This window comes from Vigna unguiculata, chromosome 4 (genome assembly GCF_004118075.2).
Source record: "Vigna unguiculata cultivar IT97K-499-35 chromosome 4, ASM411807v1, whole genome shotgun sequence".
NCBI lineage: Eukaryota > Viridiplantae > Streptophyta > Magnoliopsida > Fabales > Fabaceae > Vigna > Vigna unguiculata.
Genome location: NC_040282.1, coordinates 1839615 through 1861759, shown reverse-complemented (window position 1 = coordinate 1861759; position 22145 = coordinate 1839615). Strand labels below are relative to the sequence as shown.

At 33.2% G+C, this 22145-nt stretch overlaps 2 protein-coding genes across 2 annotated transcripts; both read right to left on the bottom strand.

Moving 5' to 3' along the window:
- Positions 1–4393: 4393 nt before the first annotated feature.
- On the bottom strand, positions 4394–8561 carry LOC114181401 (protein SAR DEFICIENT 1-like). The gene is made up of 7 exons (XM_028067849.1): positions 8366–8561; positions 8128–8203; positions 7478–8030; positions 5976–6136; positions 5683–5880; positions 5467–5566; positions 4394–5091 (listed from the first exon to the last, which is right to left on the bottom strand). Exons 1-7 carry the CDS (start codon positions 8464–8466, stop codon positions 4841–4843), a joined length of 1440 nt encoding a protein of 479 aa, XP_027923650.1. The 5' UTR covers positions 8467–8561; the 3' UTR covers positions 4394–4840.
- A 9736-nt stretch (positions 8562–18297) lies between these two features.
- LOC114181428 (probable U3 small nucleolar RNA-associated protein 11) lies at positions 18298–22104 on the bottom strand. The gene is made up of 9 exons (XM_028067880.1): positions 21816–22104; positions 21493–21679; positions 21330–21420; positions 21161–21252; positions 20971–21064; positions 20788–20867; positions 19668–19751; positions 18754–18853; positions 18298–18662 (listed from the first exon to the last, which is right to left on the bottom strand). Exons 2-9 carry the CDS (start codon positions 21546–21548, stop codon positions 18570–18572), a joined length of 690 nt encoding a protein of 229 aa, XP_027923681.1. The 5' UTR covers positions 21549–21679; positions 21816–22104; the 3' UTR covers positions 18298–18569.
- Between the last annotated feature and the right edge of the window lie 41 nt (positions 22105–22145).

The following is a 22145-nucleotide window of genomic DNA, read 5'->3' as shown; positions in this document are numbered from 1 at the left end:
ACTGCGACAGTGCCTAGTGAGAGCAAAGAGTACCTTACACTTAAAGTGTTAATGAAAATCATGTTATTCGGTACTTCCAAATCTCACGTTCACAACACATTAACACCATTTCATAGAACAAGCATTATAATATCAAGGGTTCTAAAGTTTTTTGAAGTGTTACTAAAAGCAAAGCCTGTAAATTTTTAACCAGCTGATCTATACGCATAATTTATCACAAACAATACGACTCCAGACTTACATATTCTGGTAGTGGAGAGAAAGTGAGAGAGAACAAAAAGGGTTTGAAATTTAAATAGAAGGATAATGATTTTTTTCTTAATTGTAGACTTCAGTATCATTCTTTTAATTTTTTTTTCTCTAACAAAGTAAAAAAATGCATCTTTTTCCTCAACGCTTTTCATGTATATTAAATAAACCAATAGAGAAAAAAGAAGAAAAATTAGAACAGAAAACAGGGAACGTGTTATTTTGCCTAATGACATACTTGTAGGGACCATTAGAGAATCGAAAGCAGAAAGACTTGGAAAAATGTGCAGTCAAGAACCCTATCTTTTCTCAAAGTCATGTAAACGTAACATTCACCAAAGCAAATTTTTGTTGAGTAGATGTCTAGAAATATAAAATTGCTAATAATTATTCTATTATGGTTATTGTAAGTTTTGTTACCGTGAGAAGTGGTTGATTTATATTTCAAATAAATTTAAAATAAATATTTATCCTCGTTGTGTTTTAAGTAAACATTAATATTGTACTGTCTAGGTTTTTAAAATACATTTTCATTACACTCTTCTTCTTTGTAATACTTTTTTTCTGCAAAAATAACAATTAATTTCGTTATTTTATTTATAACTTTTTATATATTAAAATTTTTTATATTTTTAAAATTTAACTTTTAGAAATTTTATTTAATTTTTAGAATCAATTTAAAGCTCAGAACACCAATTACATGATCAATTATATCTTTCTTAATAAACTTTTTTTTCACATATGATTATAAAAATATCAATGTAAGCTCCATTTTTTTGCCCTAAAGAGGTTTCAGGCCTGGTCTTTTCGTGGGCCCAAAACCAGTCCATTAGGGACCTTGAGACTCCCCCCGTCCCACTCACTCTCACTTTATTTATTTTTTTCAAAATTGCTCCTCCCCCTCACTCTCTCTTTTCTCCAGTAAAGAGCTTTGTTAGGGCATAGGCTCCTCTCCTTACGAGCTAGCCAAGCTGATTAGTTCTCCGGTTAAGTTAAACTTCTGTCTTGGGTCCTCCCTAACACCTTACTCTGGTACAAGAAAAATTGATATTATCGACGGTTAAAATCCATCGCTAAATCAACATTATCAACGGTCAAAAATCTGTCATTAAAATGCTTGTCGGTAAAATTTTACCGACGAAAATCATGTTGCGTCGATAAATCTGCCGGTAATTACCGATGGAAAAATCCGTTAGTAAATCTGTCGGTAATTACCGACGGAAAAATCCTTCGGTAATTATCGACCAAAAAATCCGTCGGTAATTATCGATCGAAAAATCCGTCGGTAATTACCAAAAAATCCGTCGGTAAATTTGTTGCACTGTTCATCTTCTTTCTCCTCCCTCTTTAAATTTTTTTTTCGTTTTTATTTATGGTCGCTGCCACCGTCGTCGTCGCTACCATCATCGCCGCCGCCACCGCCGTCGTCTTCTTCTTTTTCCTCTTTCTTCTTCTTCTTCTCCTTCTTCCTCTTCTTCTTCTCCTTTTTCCTCTTCTTCCTCCTCTTCTTCTTCTTCTTCTTCTCCTCTTTCTCCTTCTCCTTCTTCTTTTTCTCCTTCTCCTTCTTCTCCTTCTTCTTCTCTTTCTCTTTCTCTTTCTTCTTCTTCTCCTTCTTTTCTTCTTCTTCTTTTTCTTCTCCTTCTTTTTCTTCTTTTCTTCTTCTTCCCGTCTTCATATAAGGTGAGATTTGGGCGGGAAAATTCCCGCTTCTTTTACCGACGGATAAATCCGTTGGTAAATTTGTCGATAAAAAAAATTAAATTATCGACGAATTTTATCGACAAATTTTGAGTTATGTAAGTATCGACGGATTTACTGACGGAAAAATCCATCAGTAATTCAAATTTGGGTGGGAAATTTCCCGCTTCTTTTACCGACGGAAAAATCCGTCGATAAATTTGTCGGTAAAGAAAATTTGAATTATTGACGGATTTTTCTGTCGGTAAATAAAATTTGTGTTACCGGCAGATTTGTCCGTCGGTAATTAAAATTTAAGAATCCGTCGGTAAAATCCGTCGGTAATTCAAATTTACCGACAAAAATATATCCGTCGATAAAATTTCGTCGGTAATTTCAGTTTTTTTTGTACCAACGTTGGTGGGTGTGTTTGTTTCCAGCTCCCTTAGTTGCTCCAAGCCCTATTTCGTTCCCTTGGGTTACTGTTCCATTTGCTAATCTCTATCTAGTATGCTTAAAATGATTGAAAAATGCATGTACTCGTGTATGAATGAACTATATGGATGTGTTTGGTTGTTTCTGGTGTTGCATGCGTGGAATAGTCGGAGAGAATTGATATTTTCGCCCAAGCGAGCTCGTCTCGCCTAGGCGAGAATAGCAGAAGCTTGTCCAGGTTTTTGTTTGAGTACTTGCTCAGGCGAGAGAACTTCATTTTTGAGCGACAAACCATCTCGCTCAGGCGAGAAGGCCCCGCCTAAGCGAGAGCTCACGAAACCTTCCAGGCCCTTTGTTTGTAGTCTCACCTAAGCCAAAGTCTGTAGCTTGAACAAGGCAACTTCTCTCGCCTGAGCGAGGGCTCCTAGCTTGAGCGAGGCTGGTGTAGGGACACGCTCTAACGTTGTTCTCTTTTATGTTTGGGTTGTTGGTTGCATAATTGGTTGAATTTTCCCTTTTAAAGCATGAAGTATGTGAATATGCATGTGTTATTTGAATTTTTATGAACTGAAATTGGTATGCTTGGTATGAAATAAGTCATGGATTGGCTGGTTAGTGGTGTTTTGGCATGAGATTTGGATGTTTGAGATCAAAGTTATGGTTATGGCATGAGGAACATGAATCTGGTGAGATAGATGTAATTCCATGAGTCTCATAGAGAGATCTCATGGTAGTGTGTAGTGTATATAATTAAGATAAGGATTCAAGTAAGGATTGCATCCCGAAACTCTAAAGAATCAGTTAGTCTCACGTAGAGCAGACTTATTCAAGTGGTGAGAGTAGCGGGAGACCCTAATCTTTGGCAGGATAATGGCATTAGATGTTTGAAGGCTAATCTTGTGTATGGTAGGATGAAACCCATTGACAATGACTCTGCAGAGCAGTAGAGGCTACCACAAGTGCATATCTATCTGGATAATTGAGTCATAGTGTCTTGTTTGTTTGCTATCACATGTTGAATGCCTATCTTGTTGTATGTGTATGATGTGTTTTAAGTATTTGCTTGCTATAACATGTCAAAATTATTTTTTTACACTAGCTTACTCTTTAGTTTGCTTGTGTGTTTTGTATGTGGCTTTCTCCTTTTGCAATGATCATCATTTTATGGATGTGAGCAGATGAGAGAACCTCTGGTGATCGCAGTGATGGTGGGAGCAAGGCTGTTTAGTTGGTCCAGTTTGGTGTTAGCTCGTTTTAGAGCTCCTTTTGAAGAACAATTGTCTTAGCTTTTTCCTGTGGTTTCTTTTTCATATTTTGTTATGGGCATCTGTTTTGCGTCCTAACTTTTCTTCTAAGTATATCATGGATGACTGTAATAGTTAACACCTATATACTTCTTTTTTATGCTCTGATTTTATTATAATTATGTGATGCTTCGCTTATTAGAATTATCTATTAAATGAGATGTCACAATCAAATATATTATTGAAGAAGACAATATTGTCTTTGTTGAAAATGATGGAAAAATATAATTTTTTGCCAGGATTTTTCTTCATATACGAAGTTTAAATATGTGACATTACTTAAAAAGTGAGGAAATGTGCATATAAACCACAACATTTGTTATTTACATAATATTTTTATAAGGAAATTTCATTGTAATTTCTTTTCAAAATTTAGCTTCTGAAAGTGATAAAATTATAACACTTGAGACAGTAATCTTTGGAAGTCAATTTTAACACGTTCATAAAACATTTCCGGTTCTTTTCCTTTTCTATTTCAATTTCTAATCCAATTATTATGAAGTAGGTTTAAATTAATCTAATATGAATTTTCAGTAATGTTAAAATAATCTAAACATGAATTTGAGTTCCACATTAATAATAACATAGTTAAATATTATATGTATAAAAAAATCTTTAAAGAAAAAGTATATCTAACTTATCATTAACTTCGAATCCTAAATAATATAAAACTATTATTGTACCAAAACAATTTTAGATTAAAAAGAAAAAACAAGACATCCAAACCAAAACCAAAATTCGGAAAACTATAAAAGCAAACAAGTATTATAGATGTTATTTTACAACACATCATACTGCTTTGTGATCGCTAACATCTGGTAACAGAGAAACACAACATATCCAGGAGGTAGCAGCCATGCCAATCATTCACATGATCCTAAGCCAGATTTCATTCCTCCTCATTGCTTATACTAGACCCTATATAGTATATACTATATACATTTGCATACATACATATGTATGTATGCAGCAGAAACTCAAAATACTTTACCATTGATGCTACTTATACCTTCATTTTTTTTTTCTTTTTACTTGGACACATCATTCAGGAATCACTACTTACAAGCATGTATAAGCATCATGAATTACATAAAGATCTTATACATAATTGTAAGTAAGTAGGTGCCTACATATTATATATATAATGTACATATGTGCTGCAACTTTTGACGCACCTAGTTTTGCCTTGTTGTGGCACCATCAACATCCACAGAGCTTGAACCTGAAGCTGTCATGTCTCCTTCTGTTTGTGTTGCTGAGAAATTAAAAGGAAAACCATTAGCAAACGCCAATGTGTTGTAGCCTTGATTCAGTGACCACTCACAGCTTCCCATTTGTGCGTTGTTATTTGCAACATAGCTAGCAGATTGGCCACTGTAATACTCATTCTGATCATATGTGGCTACTGAGACAGCAGTTTCATCACCTACAGTTATTATGTTCACAAAAACATCAGTTACTACTGGTAATGCTGCTAAATGTAGGTTTATTACGAGTCTAGAGTTTAGAATTTTTACTGATAAATATCCATAAGTGTATTTTCAAAAAACACAGCAGAAGATCAATACAAAATAACATAGCAGAGAATCCAAATTTGTTTATTACCTGTGGAATCTATTTATGTTCTTAAACTAAAAATTCTGCTACTAAATGTGTTCAAGTTTTTAAATTCTAGAAAGATCTCAATAAATAAAAGCTAAAAGTTCATAAAGAAATTCTGTCAGATTTCTTAGGAAGTATTAATTGCTAGCATTTCTCTTATATATAGTTCACAATAGGTTAAAGGAAGCTATATATATACCTTGAGTTAACACAGCAATGTTATCGTTCAGAACCGCATCTATCACCTCCAAGTTAGGCCATCTCGCATATGCTTCTTTCACCAATTTGTCTATATAGGTCTGCAGTTGTCAAAAACAACATCCACTGAAGTGAATTCGAGGAGAATAATGTAACATAAGGGTGTAACCAGATATAAATTAAGGGGACAAATTGAGACCTAGATGATTCATTGTACCTTGTTCAAATGGGAGATTTGATCTCTGTTGGAAAATGTCTGTCCATTGATATCTGCTTTAATTAATCTGCATATTGGATCCAGTAAAATAGTAAAGTGTGGTCCACGATAAATGTACAACTTGCTTCCTATGTCACAGGTCATTGCATGCTTCATTGTCACTTCCCACATTTTGTCTGACATCCCCACGCCCAAAATCTGGTTTTGCAGAAACATTGAACAAAAAATAATAAATTTCATGAATGAAAAATCTCCGTGACTATTGAAAGGTTATATGATGCAAAGATATATACATTTCTTAGCTTGAGAGTGTCAACAACTGCTAGTTTAAGAAATTCTTGAACTGTCTTTATGCCCTGCGAAGACAACTTTCTGTTGAAAGCTCCATCTTTACCTATCTTTTCCAGACGCCACACTTCGTCATCGAGCATTGGAGGGTGGTGTTTTTTGTACACTTCAAAAGTATAAAAACAAAGTTAGGTATATAGAACTATAAGAGACAGTTTTCTTAACATAAAATATGAATGATAAATTTCTTTCAGGACTAGCAGAAGCTTTTTAGATCGATACAAAAAAAATGAAAGAAATTAACCACTAGGCTCGTGCTTGACTGGTTTCTCCTAAAAGTTGAAACCATTGACTTGAGACTCATTTATAACCATCAATTTGCAAAATAGAGACTAGAAATCGGTATCAGTATCGGTATAATCCGCATCAGAAAACAAAATTAGAAGATATTTATACGTCACAATTATTTTGAAATCAATAACGTGTTTTTGATTTCACACTAATGGTGGGACCCTTGAGAATCTAGCTACTATTATTTTGCATGCTGCACAAGGCTTTTAGCTTTGTATTTGACCAAAGGTCACTTTTGGGTTGTCCAAAAACAAAGTCCAAACAAAACAGTAGAAAATTAAGTACTGGACTGACCATAACTTGGTACAACCAATATGTCTCTGTTACTATTTTAGAGTGACATTAATAAACATAGAACCTCAATCAACTTGATCTTGAGTTCTTTCATACCAATACACTATTAGGATTTTAGTAATTATATGTGTAAATATGTTACTACAAATTCTTACACAGGGTTAACATCAGTTTTGGTATGCTGATAATATGATTTGTTCATGCACTAAGCTTCTGGATTGATACTGTTATCATTAAATGCTGTAATGTAATTTATGGTATACGACAATTTTGTTTTTTGATACGAGATCTGTCAAAGTCAGTTTTGTCATTTCTAAGGCACATATCACTAGAGACTAAAATTTCTTGTCATAGACTATTCTGATAATCGAGACAAAAGTGATTGAATCAAGAGACTTTTCCTCTGAGAAATAGACTTTCCTTTCAGACTAGTAGTTATCAACAACCTATTTGAGTCGAAGAAATGAAGTACAATATTGCAGACTAATAATTATGTGACACAACACCAACTGATTTAGCAATAGTAGTTGTAGCTCATATGAACTACGAATATATTATAGGAACCAACGGTCAAAGCTTATCAAGCACCAAGCTAGGTTCATTAAAATTAATGTGAGTGTGACAAGAACATCTGATATTTATAATAGACTAAAGTTCGTCATCGTGATCCACACTAATTTTAATAATAATCTTACAAAATACAAAATAAAACGTCACCAAAGTTGGTTACAATGAATGACAAAAATGCATAGTGACAAGTAATGAAAGAGAAAGTTTTGAAAGAAAGGCAAGCAAATGAATTTTCAGAGTAGAAAGAGTATAAACAAGATACTTGATAGATAAAAGTTGATGCATAACTTACATTCTCCACGGTGATCCTTGACAACAAATGCTTCAGTGATTCCTTCACGGATTCGAAGTCCTTGGTTACTCCCTGGTGCTACCCTCACTGCAACTCTGAACTTTCTGCAGCGAATCCAGCTAGAGTTATCTGTGAATTCCATGTCCCCAGTTGGTGCAATTCCATCTCGCATGATCAAGTTCAATTCTCCTGCAAGTAAAGGTCGCTTCCCATGTCTCTCCTTCACTATGTGTCTGTTAAATTCATCACTCGTCCAATCCTCGTTTTCAGAAGGAGAAAAATCTCCATCTATAACAAGAATCTCGAGCTTGATGGCATGAGGGAGACTTGTGGGGACCATTTGGTTATTGTTGCTTCTGTCCATCAGAACTATGTTGATGAGGTTCTCATCAACGTCAAGAATCCTGCTACCTGTGAAAATTGGAAGGAAAAGCCTCTTGCTGAAGCATAGATGCAGGCTTGATGGCTGCTCCATTGCTTGGAGTCTCAACGATGGAGACCTTGTAAAGGAGCGTGACCACTGTCTCATAACTCGCTCAACTTCCTCACCCACCTGACAAAGGACAAAACAAATACACAAATTAAGGCAATTTTCTTGCAGAGACTGAATCAAAGTAACCAAGAACTTATTGAGAAGCTTGATGACCTACCACTCTTTTAAGCACAGGTTCCAATGCAGTGAAAAGATTCTCAAAGCTCTTTATCATGACCACTTCTCCTATTACACTGCATGAGAAGAGTGAAAAGTGAAGTTAAGAAATAAGACAAAGTGAGCCTCATAAAAGGATCAAGTAGAGTAGAGAAAAGAGCAAGTAGATTCAAGCATGATCAAATAAACCCTAGCTAGCTAGATATACTTTATATATGAACTGTATAAATAGTACATACGAAGAAAAAGAAGGTGTAGCAGCAGTGTTATTTCTTATCCGTTTGTCGTCTGGCTCATCAGGGTCTCGTTCAGAATCATTGAACAATCTTTTCGCAGCCATTTTTGGTGAAGAATCTGATGAGATCGACTTAATCGAGAGTGAAACTGGTTGGTGTGTTTGTGGTTAATGGAAGCAATGAAGCGGGGGAGGGCAAAAGAAAGAGGTTCCTTCGCTTTTTATACCATAATTGCGTGTTGTTATTATTATAACAATAAACATAAAGCAACAGCGAAGCTTCATGGAATATTGGAGGAAACAGGGTAGCACTTAGCCCGAACAAAACGTTGTAGTCTACTATGGTACGTACATATGATGTAATGTAACCATTTCGCCGTAAAGATTCAAGATCTCAAGGGCCATAAAAAGTCAACCAATCTCTTTCACTTCTCTCAAGCTATGGGGCAAGTCACCATGGGCCTCCTCTCTCTAAGGAATTAATATTAGAAAAACAAGATTGAAGACGTGGCATTCATCATTTGATTCTTATATACACAAATTTGTTTCAATAAATTACTCTTTACAATTACTTTATGCGTATAAATTAAAACTTTTACTTTTAGAAAAATTATAAAAATTAATTTATATTCAGACTTGACCTAAAACAGTATTTGTAACTAAAGCTATAATTAATTCATCATTTATTGAAATCTGTTGTTTTGTTTATATAATTTGTTTTCTTGTGGTGTGTTTTTGGCTTTTGCTTTGAACAGAAGGGTATTAGTACTGGTTTGGTACACGACATGTTTCTGGGAAGGATCGACGATGGTGTGCGTGTTGTGGGTGTACCGCGTTGTGCGAGGAAAATCACGTAGGAAAACAAAAACCAAGAAATTCACTTGTAATTTACTTGAACTGCAGCAAAATGCAGAGATTGTTCTTGTCAGAGTTTGTTTTATTTGAAGACAAAATTGAACTTTCTTTTGAATGGACTCAAGTCCTGTATGTTTTCAACTTCCAGAACAGTTTCTATAGTTAACTCGATGTGATGTACGTTCTTCTTTCTAGCTATAAATCATGGCGGCCCCATGCATCAATATTAGAACATCTGGTTTTATGTCAAATATTATAATTCATACTCAACTTGCCATATTCATGAATTATTTCTGCTTAGTTTAATTAATACCTTGGTTTCTTTTCATCAATTAAATACAATAGGTATACATGGATACCAGAACCCATATACAAATGTAAAGTTCACTAATTTAAAGAACACACATAAGCATACCAAAACATTAAAAAAATTGAGAAATTGTTCTTGGTCACTAAAAATAATATTATTCCTACCTAACTAAATAAATTATATAATAGCAAACACTCAAAGACATTTTAGTATGATGATTATAATTCATCTACCGCGGTGTGTGAGTTATAAATTAGGAAAATTATTTATAACAAAAGTTTTGCTAACAAATTTTTGACAATGTACATGTGTTAATATCTTAATGGATGAAATAAATGTTTGATATGATTTGGAAAGTGAAGAAAAAAATTTAGTGTGTGTTGATAAGTAAAGTGTCAAACTTTGTAAAAAACAAATTATCAAAGTATCATAGTCCAATAAATTATAAACTTAATTATATTTTGAGTCTCTCGGATAAAGTTAGAATTTTTCAATCAAGTCTCTAATATATGGTATATTATGTCTTCAAAATTTTAAATTTTTTTAATTAAGTTTATAGATTAAATTTTACTGTAACCATATGACGTGACAGTTACATTACAGTGTCATCTATAATCTATAATATATAACAATATATAACGGAGATTCCTCTTTTTGTGTCCACTTTTCAAAATACCGATTTTACCCTTTAAATATAATAATTTATTAAATTTTTAAAAATTGACCGTTACTTTTGCAAATTTTTTATAAAATCAGATGTCTCTGCTTCTTCTCTTCTTCTTTATTTATCAATGGTTATTCTTTTATTTGTTCTGATATATTTCAGTTTATTTTTAATAAATATAATTTTAATATATATATATATATATATATATTAACTTAATAACATTATAATATTATCACCAACTAATATAATATTACGCATATTTAAAAAATGTATACACACGGCCTGTGTTACGCTAGTAAAATATAAAAGGGATTCCTCTTTTTGTATTCACTTTTCATTTTCCAATTTTACCCTTAATTATTATTTTAAAAATTATTTTTTTTAACCATTTTTTTTAAATTTTTTTATTTTGACCGTTATTCTAAAAACATTTCTTTAACAGTTATTTTATTTAACAAATATTTTAAAATTTATTATATATATTTTAAAAATAAATATTATTGATTTTAAAAAATGCAGACACGAACACAGGTGCTCTCGCGCTTGTGTGTTCGCTAGTTATGCTTAAATGGGACTACATAATACTAAAAAACTTTAATGAGAAAATTCTCTCTCAAGTATTTACTGTATTTATATATATAATTATTAGAGATAAAATTTGGGGAGTGTTGTAACCTCCTTTAATCCCTAAATATATTTGTGATTGCTTATCTCTTTTATTTATCAGCTTTGAATCCATACACCGTACGAGCAGCAATGACCAATATAATTGTTGAAATCTAACACATGGACCATGAAAATGTTGACAAGTTCTCAAACTAGCAAGAAATAATGAGACATAAAATATGAATGCAGATTTTGATGCCGCAAAAATGGAAAATCATGTTCTATGTCTAAATGAAGCATCTGTGACTTAATATCATGGACGTTAGCAACCTAAATCCTTGTCCTTTACTTAAAACGAAGTTGATATGCAACTGACCCATCAATCTCTATACGTCAATTTAAATGCTTATATTTCTCTATCATTTTTAAATCATAATGATTGAAATTATTTTATAAAATAAGGTTACATGTATTAATTTTTACAAATGAATGAAACTATTCAACAAATCGTTTTAGATCAATCGATAAATTATTTTTGATTTGTCGTAAGTATCATGAATTCATGAAAGTTTTTTTTTTTTTTTAATTTAAGTAAACAAAATTAATGTTGCTTAGATTTAAAGAACGGAACGTGAAATTTTGATACAGATGAATGAAACGTTTTCAAAATATAAATGTTTAAGATTTGCATCGGAAAGAAAAATTTTAAGTAAATTTAACTTTCAAATAATTCAACAAAGTGTTATGTATAAAATTGATAAAATTGATATGTGATTATCATCCTTTTAATCTTTTATTTACACTTATTTAGGTAAAGGTGAGAAAAATCATGAAATGTAAGGTTAAATCAAACCCTCGGTAGCTACGTTTGATTAGACCAAAGTTATGCAAGGTGGACCGGATGGGTTCAGTTTATATAAAGTTTTATTGGACCAATAACTTAGGCTAAATATGTTAAGTTTGACCGAGATATACACATGTTAAGTTAGATCGGTTTAAAACTAATCCAAGTCCAAGTTCGATTAGGCCAAACCTTTATCAGTCTTGATTAGGTCGATTATGCCAAACCACATCATACTAAGTTAGGTTGGTACAAAACTCGATTGAGTTAGCTTGGGTGCACAACAAGCTAAGTCAATCCAGACTTAGATTGAGTCGAATCAAGTAGTTCACCTCAAGCATAGCCCACACAAGCTCACTTCAAGTCAAATAAAGTTAAGACAAAATCAGATATAGTCAATGAGGCTTAAGTTATGCCCAAGTTAGACTAAATTGGGCAAAGCCCAAGTCGAATCACCAGTGTAGGAAGGACTTTTGGCAGCGGTTATTTTTTATGTTCTGCATCGGTTTCCGAACCGAAGCATATTGGGGCGAGGCCAAAAGGTGAAGGTTTTTGGCCTCGGGTATGACCCGAAGCCATAGATCCATGTTTATGCTTCGGTTATCCTAGAAACCGAGGCCATAGAGTCCCTAAATTTTTAGAGATTCACCGTAGTGAACCTCACCACCATTCGCCGCAAACGAACCTCACCACCATTTCGCCACAAACTCCACCGCAACAAACCTCACCACCATTCGAAACCCTAATCGTGAGAGATCACTACGCTGCCTCCATCTTCAACGCAAAAGCAATCCAGATCGTGCCTAACAGAAGAACGCGAGTCATTTGCCACCAACATGAAACCCCAAAGCACGAGTGAAGCACTGGAACGAACCAGAGTTCCTCCACAGCAGCACCTTCGAACCTTCATCGGAGCAACCGCATTAGACCATTGCGGCAACAACCCCTGAACTGCGTAGGACCTCATTCTTCTCCGCCACGAACACAAACTTTCTGGAACAAACCCACCTTCCTGCACCGTTGACGTATAACCACAACGTCGCAACAAAGTGGCACAGATCAGTGACAACCTTCGTCGGAGAACAGTGGTGGCTGTGGTGGACAGTAGTGCAATGGTGCGATGGAGTGTGGTGGAGTTCGCGCAGAGAGGGACAACAACTTCGAGTTTAGGATGAAGATGAACAGTGTTGGATTCGCGAATTTGGAACCCTAAATAAGGGATATGGCCTCAGTTCAATTAATAACCGAGGCATAAAGTGGAATAGGCCTCGGTCCTATTCCACCTGAGGCCAAACCCTCTGCTGTCGATGGCAATTTTGAAAATTTGGTGAACTCTGACATGTTATAGGCCTCGGTTGAGTGATAACCGAAGCATAAAAGCCCTTATAGGCTTCGATTGGATTGGGACCCGAGGCAAAAGAGTTCGAAAAATTTCAAAAATACCACCGCGTCCTTATAGGCTTCGGTTCCGCAATAACTGAGGCCTATAAGGCGATGTAAAAACACGATTCTGCACTAGTGAATTGTTTTTGCATTGTTTTGTATTTTAGTTATTTTATGTTTGTTTACCTCTAATCTCTATTTCAAGTGTATGAAAATAGTCAGTAAGAAGCAATTTTAGTGGATGAAAATAAGTTAGAATTCAAGGAAGCATGACTAGACAAGAAAGAATGATTTTTAGGGAGAACCTAGGGTTTTACAAAATTGAAGAACAGGAAAGAAATTAGACCCCTAAAGTAATAGCAATTCCTCTCCCAAGGTTCATGGCACCTGTTTCGTGCTTCAATTACGTCATTCGTGTCTCCATCTCCAAATCGTAACCATTTTTCCTCTCTCTAACCCCAAAAGGGAAAAATCACCATGGATGAAGGAGGAGACCCAAGAAAGAGTGGGAGAGCTTCCCAACACCCTTAGCAGCCTCCAAGAGCCTCTCTCAACATCCAATGTGTTTCTTTTTGTGCAAAATAAGGAATATACTAAAACTCTCGTAGAAATATGATTAAATACCCAAATTCGTGTATCAGAGTCGACATTCTCACCTAGCGGCTTCCTTCTCGTCCAACAAGGCCTAAAAATTGATATTCTCTAACTTGTAACGCGTTGGATGAGTCATATTTTCGCGTAGCAACTGAATTATTGTAAGTTTAGATGGTCATTTTCACTTAGTGCACAGCCAGCTCGCCTAATGACTTAGCCTGGTCCCAATGGTGGTTTCTTTGTCGTTTGAGTGCGTTCCATGGCAATATAACCCTCTAGGTGAGTTCCTTCTTCATGTTTGTAGCGTTGGTGCGATTTCAATTCTCCCTAGCGAATGTATTTTTCTAAAAATCGTTCTTTCTTGTCCAATCACACTTCCTTTAGTTTTAGCTTTTTTTCATTCACTAAAATTATTTTCTATTGACTTATTTCATACACTCAAAATAGATATTAGAGGTAAAAAATCATAAAACAACTAAAATATAAACAATGGAAAAACAAGATAAATTTGAGGATTAAACAAGATAAAAGTTATGGAAAAGTTGATTTTATTTACAAAACTTAATACCAATAAAAGGTAAAAAATAACGTTATCACTTGAGGTAAGCGAGAATCAAGTCGATATCAAGCTAAGGTGGGGCAGACCCATGTTTGACTAAGTTGAATGGTTCCCCTACTAAGTTTGTGTTAGGCAAGTTCCAAGTCAGACTGAGTTGTTGGGTGCCTAGGTTAGGGCTAGTGTGACCTAGTTTAAATTAAGTTAAACCTAGGTGAGACTAAGACAAGTTTGGTTAGGTTGAGCTATGTTAAATTGGTTTGTGTTTGGTTGAGATGTTTAGGCCTCCATTGGGTTGGCGTCAAGTCAGATTGTGTAGAACCAAGGCAAAACAAAAAACAGAAGTGAAAAAATAAAAATTTGGCTCTCACCCAAAAGACTTGGGTTCAAGTCCCGACAACGAATCAATTTTATTTATTTTTCTTTTGTTTTTATGGAAAAGGAATATATTAAATAGTGAAATTCACAAAGAGTTAGAATACATCACACCCAACCCCATTAACAAGAGAGATAACTACTCTTTAACATTCTGGATACTAGAATAATGATGAAGATGAATGGCTCTAGTCTTCAGAATGCGCATCTACCTTCTTTCCCTCTCTCCCCCAAAGGGTTTTTTTTTTCTCAAAAGGGGTTTCTTTTATGCTTGAAGGGTTGTTGGTTTTGACTTTTGTCAAGTCCCTTAATTATATTTTTTTTTAATTGGATGCCTGCAACTTTGTACATGATTTTTTAATTGAATATCTTGAATATATATCTTTTAATCTTCAGGTATTCTATATCTTTGATATATTCTTCAAATATTTTGATTTGTAATTTAAATAATAAATTTGGTCGATAATTAATTTTGTTGAGATATTCTTTTAATATTTAGTAATTTTCACTAATTCTAATGATAATCTTCTTAAATATATGAGATCTCCGTTTATTTACACAATATAAACCAAATATTTATCTTTTCCAAATTTATTAAATAACAGTTAAATACCTGAAAAGATAATAATAAAATAACAAAAAAAGATAAAAATTAACAAAACATAAAACATGATAATGTCAATTATTAGTTTCCCTACTGAGTTTGTGTTAGGCAGGGTCCAGGTCAGGCTGAGTTGTTAAGGGCCTAGGTTAGGGCTAGTGTGACCTAGTTTAAATTATGTTAAACCTATGTGAGATTGAAACATGTTTGGTTAGATTGAGCTATGTCAAATTGGATTCATGTTTGCTTTAGATGTTCGGGCCCACATTGGGTTAGCGTCAAGTCAGATTGAGGTAGAGCCAAAGCAAAATTCAATAAGGTAAGGCAATTTGAGTCAGGACTGTATAAGGTCAAGTCGATTCGAACACATTGTTAGGTTGAGTTGGATTTATCCTCTATTGAACCTAGTGAGAGTTGAATCAGATTGGGCCAAGATCATGTCAAGTCAAATATGGTCCACGTTAAATAGAAACGTGACAGATTCAAATCAATATAATATTTTAATAATATTAAATTAAACATAACACTTTGATACTAAACTCAATCTCTTTAAATGGAATTTTAATTTATAAAGATATTATTGATGAAAAATATTATAAAGAAAAAATCTGCTAAAGTAGTCCACCATATCTTTCACCGAAAATGATTTATCTATAAAATATCAATTTTTTTTTCTATCATAAAAAATTTAAATTGTAAAAGTTGATATATATATTTGTTTTTGGAAAATAGGAAGATTGGTGGCTCCTTCCTCCTTTCCACGTCCACCACTCTATGGAGCTTCAACTTCCCAATCAAATCTCACGGAATAAAACAAGCTGCCGGCCATTAAAGTTTGTCAAAAGAACATGCATAAGACACACAAAATTATGCAGTTATAAGTGTCTTTCAATTTGACTAGAAAAAAAAAAACATAAAGAATCTTCGATAAATTCGATTTCTAAATTCTAGGGTAATTACGCGGTGACAAACACGTCTTCTGGAAGGTTTCGCAGAAAATATGAAGCAGCATGGTGCGGAAGAATTTGTCGCAAACGACCATTGACGTTGATGTGCTACAAATTGCTCAAAGGAATTTGAAGATACTTTCAAGTACTTTCTTCGTAACGTTGTAAAACTTTTGTGGTCTATTATGGTCTCTAAAACACTGTCAAACTTATGTATTAATCAATGTCTTAGTCATCGTGTTTGGACTTGTTGAATATGTTGCAATAAAGCTACATGTACGTAACGCGGCATTAGTGTTTTTCTTCAATCATTATTATAATTCATTTTCTTATGTGATTGATAATTAATGTGTAAGAATAATTTCATTTAGGGTTTGACCATTTATGGAACATATAATTAATTGAGGGTTTGACCATTTATTAAACACTTGAGTATACTTTGTCAAATCAATTATGTGTGAACTAGAATTCATAAAATTTGATCATTAGTGTATAAGTTTGGTCGTAAACATGTTCAAACTCCATTTAAATTGAATTTTATAAATTTTGCTCTCAAGTTACTTCAAAATGTATGCATAGGTTTTAAAACCCTTGTAAAAACTTGTAGTGTGATTTCTACGTTTGGAATGGTTTACAATTATAACTATAGTTGCTAGAAATGGTCAATACAAAGGATTTGATATGCTTTTCTAGTCTCTGAAATTAAAAATTATTAATCTCTTTGGTATTATATTACACTAAATTGATTACCTAATTGTTTTGAACAAAAAGCTATTCCAAATGAGAAATTAATGTTAATATTGTTGTATGATGTTGACATGTGATTCCTAAAAAAGTTTTAAAATTTTTTAAAATAGTATAATTTATCTATCTTGAAAGAAATATTAAGAATTGGAAATTAATGTCTACAAATTCTTGGGGATCAAAATCAAGAAGAAAAAAATATTATAAATCACTAAAAAAAACTCTTACATTTTATTATAAAATTATTTCAAAAAAACAAAATATTTTACCTAAATAAAATTAAAATTCTCTAATTCTGTGAAGATTCAAAATTCAAAGTATACTTAAGCCTACTATAAAATCAGCATAAGAAGAAAATAAAATAAAATCGTATATATAAAATAAAATTACCTTCTATTAATATAATTACACTAATTTAATAATTTTAAAAAAATATACCAATGTAATAATTTTTAAAGAAGATCAATAATAAGAAAACCTAAATTAGTGTCATGAAAGGTTCAATTTGCCTGGCTCGATTAACAAATGATATAAATTCAATGAGTTTTTTTCCAACTCTGATGAAAAATATCTTTCTTTTTTAGTTTTATGAAATACCATTGACTTCACGTTATTGAAAATACTTAAATTGATACTTCATACCTGATAAAAAATTATACAATCGCTAAACTTAAATTCAACTCCATTCAGTTTATTTGTTTATAAAAAAATAATTAATTTCGTTATTAATTTTCGTCATTAATTTTATGCATTTATTGGTTGGCCTACGTTGACACGTTACGTTAATTTACGTAAGGTCAAATATACTTGTTTGAGTCTTAAATTAAATTTGAAAATTTAATTTTTCTCTTTTTGAAATTTAATTTATAATATTGGTAATTCGTTTACAACTTACGAGAAATTGAAAAAAAATAATTAAATTCAAAATTAAATTAGCATGGTTATAATTTGAGGAAATAATTAATCTTTTGTTGTATGAAATTATGCTTAAAAATTATTTTGAAAGATTTACCTGCGTGTCAGATCACATCTATCTGAGAAAGAAAATGTCAAACCATCAATAATAAATTACATAATTAGGTAGTAACAAGCATTTAAGTAGTTTGTTTAATTTGATTACTTTGATTCAAATGTACTGTGAAAGTCAAATTTATAAACAAATAGTTAATTTTAGGATATTAATGTTACTAGGTTATTAAAGAAATAGTTCTAATTAAAGTAAAGTAAAATGTTACTTCAAAACATAAGTCAAATAAAATACGAAGATAGACACAACAGTTATTGGACCAGGTATATATATAGTCAGTGGAAACGCAATTATTTGACTTTAAATGTTCTTTGAAGTACTTGCTTTTAATGGTCAAAATGTAAAAATAAAATGATAGTTAGAAGAATATAATCGTAGCTAAGTAATATAGAATTGTAAAGATTGAAGACTACAAAACTGAATAAAGAAATATAAATTCCATTTTTATTTACTTTATTTCATTTATTTTTCTGAAAGGTACTATGACAGTTACATGGAACAGTTGCACAATAACATGACAATTTAGTCGCCACAACATCAAAGAAGAATACTCAAAAGAGTAAAGAAAATGGTTACATGATCAACGAATTGTAATCATCTATGACATTCTATTCTGCTACTAGGAACGTTGTTGCTTCCTCTACATGTAAAATCTCCTTCTTCATTGTGCTAAATAGTAAAAAGGCAAAAAAGAAATGAAAATCACCGCTTTCTTTCAACACGCCACTTGTATACTGGTTGACTAGTTGGACAGACAATCTCATCTTCAGTTAGTTTGCGTTTCCTACCATTTTTCTGTTCATAGATGGAATATCCTTTCTGAGCATTCTACCTTTCTAAGAATTAAAAAAAGGTGCACACAATAAGCTATGCAAAATATCAATACCTGCAACTCTTTCTTCATTGCCATGTCCATGTAGATTTTCTCTATTTGGCTAAGTCTATCCTTCCTTGCTTCCAACTCTTTATAAGACCGATCTGTTTTCCTGTATAACAAAAGTAACTTATTATCAAACTGATATGGTACTACAAATCAAACAAAGAGAACAAGGGGAAGTAACGGTGGTACAACAGACTAGAAGTAACAATATCTTAAAAAATTGGAATTTAAGCTTAATCCAACATCACAAAACGGATTTGATAAAATGGAAGTATACCCACATATATATTATAATTTGGTCATATCTCTAGCCGAGATCTTTAATACGTTATAAAACAACTCGTGAGCTGGTTTACAACATATTTAACCCAACACAAACAATTTAATATAGCCAAATACAAGAGAACTAATAGCAATCAATCTGACCATAATTGTTATTCATCTCTCTATTTTGGGTTAAATTATGTGAATCATTCCTACCCAAAGACCAATTCTCAATAAAATGAAAGGCATGCAAATAAATAAACAATGAACTTGTCACTCATGATCAAATCCTCAAGCTTAGTCCTGACCAGGGCGTGATTGCCAAGACTCAGAACCCACATTACTACAAAAACATCTTAATGTTGTCGGCATTAAAATACTTAACAAAATTAAGATACTTAATAAAATTAACAATCTTAAAGCACATTGAAGAGAACAAATAATAATTTCACACAACAGATTCTGAAAAAAGTTTCAGTAGAGACAAGTCATTTATCAACTTTTGGTAATCTACCACAACACATCATACAAAACAATAAAAGAATTGATCAAAGATTGTCAAGCATATCATTTAACAAAAGATGTTTAATCTCATACAAGATGTCAAAACAACAAGGAATTTATTTTAGCCTTTAAAGCCAAATGTACGGATGTACCTCTTAATGCCAGCAGGAATATGATCGATAGAAAAAGGAATTTCACTTTTTGAATATCTTGATTGTAACTCTTTAGCCTCTTCCCTATACATGGACAAGAATTAAAAAAGTTAGCAACTCAGAATAAATTTGTGGAATGAGGATGGCATCTACAGTATAACAATATAAAGAGCAAGAAAGGGAATGGGAATAGAGGCAGAAAAGTAGTATGTTAATCAATAAATCAAAAATGGCACAACATAGCTGGAGAAAAGTAAATGAGTTTACTACCGAAAGAAGATATCTTGAAAACATGACTATGGGACCATTTGGAAAAACTTCTATGAAGCTTGTTTGGGTTTATCTTATGGTTAATCATACATATTAAAAATGGTTGAAAAATGAAAATGTGGGGCTAGGAAAGGAACATCTTATAAACTCTATTTAGCTTTATCTGAATAAGCTTTACAAGAGTGTAGTGTGGCTAGTATACAAGTAACATATATCATGTAATTACAACTGAATGTGCTGTGTCAGAAACTAAGTTAGGAAAAGCAGTTAAAAATAGTTACCGTAATCTGTATAAGTACCTATATAGCACTCTGATAAGTAAATAAAATCATTTTTACCTCTCTTCTCTGTTTTCCACAAACATAGTTTTATGTTAAGCTACTTATCCTAATTTATGATATATATATATATATATATATATATATATATAGACACATACATATATACATATATAAACAAAAAACATTTACACGCACGGTCACAATATCTGCTAACCAATTTTTTTTATCATAGCCATAATGTCATATTGAACATACTTTACCATCTCAGAAGCACGTAGGAAGTTATGATCAGAGCTTAATACAAGATAAAAACATCACCCTTTAAATTTTGCATACCAATTTTTTTTATCATAGCCATAATGTCATATTGAACATACTTTATCATCTCAGAAACAAGTAGTAAGTTGCAAATCAGGGGCTTTATACAAGATGAAAACATCACCCTTTAAATTTTGCATAACTAAATAAGAACTTTCACAACAACTAAGTACACCAATAAAATAAAACATATTAACATTTTAAAAAATTAATCCATGCTGGTCACAAAATGATAGCTTAGAAACTCGTACCTGTCCTCAGCAAAGAAAACATGTTTGTTTGCAGGTTGATTATCAATAGAGTGAAGCGAGGCAGTTTGCCTTTCAATTTTCTGCAAGGAAGACCAAAACTTTCCCAGTTAAACCTCCATTGTCACAATATTTCGCACAAAACCCCATTAAAAACAAGAGAACAATTCAAAGTAAAGCCCTCACCTTTTTCTCACTCTGAACCTTCTGAAGAATGTAACCCATATCCTGCGTCTTCATAAGCATAAGCTCTTCCTGAGTGTACTTATTTGCTTCACTCCTACACAAGTCAACAAGCAAATATAACACAACCACAACAACAGCACCAACAAAACACAAAAAAATCGAAAAGGCCATGTAGCAAGTCATCAATTACTCTGGTCTGTGAACTCCATCAACTGTTTTTGTTCTAACCATCTTGAAGTAAAACTCATCTTCATTTCTATTAGCCGCTTTTTCCCTTAGTTTCTGTAAAACAAATAAAAATTAAAAAATAATTAAAGCGGAAGGAATGAGAATTTGGTGAAGAGATAGTGAAATTCTACCCGTAAAGTGTCCTCTTTCTTGTGGAATGCTTTAGCACGTTGGACATAGTCCTTATGCTTTTCGAGCAAGCCGAATTTTTTCCTCGCTGACCTAATGAATCAAAAAATAAATTTAGAAGTGGGTGATTGAATGAATAGCCACTGGGAGAAAGAAGAGACTCACGGTTGAGAACGCTCTTTGTGAGCACGACTGGGAATGGAGTTTCGGAGTGAGGACATGTTTGCCAAACTATGATATACGCTGCAGTTCAATTTGACAATACTATACACTGCAGTTCAATTCAGACTTCCAATTTCACAATACTATAATATAGACTGCAGTTCCAACACAGCAGAGCACCAAGCCAAATCTGCAGAACACGACCAAATGAATACCCAAATCAGCAAAACAAAACACATATACCGAAATCAACACAACAAATGAACACAATCAATGTGAAGGTAAACAGATGAAAAAGGGAGAAAATTCCACGCGATTGAACGAACCTCTTGCGCCACTGACTGAAGGGTTGCTCGCCGCCGCCGTGGGTTTCTACTCCGTCGCCACTAGCGTTCTTCCTCCGCGGGTCACGCCGGCGCCTTCTTCCACCACTGATGATTTGTTCCGAAATGCGTCCTTTAGTTCAGATGAGGGAGATGTGATGAGAGAGAAGGGTTGGTCGCTGCTGTCGCCGCCGTGAGTCACGCCGGGGCCTGCTTCCACCACTGTTGCGCGAGGGCTGAGAGATGAGTGACGAGTCAGAGAAGAGAAGGGCTGATGCGCGTCCCTTTTTTTTTTGTCAACACCCGGGCCAAATGATTTTAATTTGGAAATTA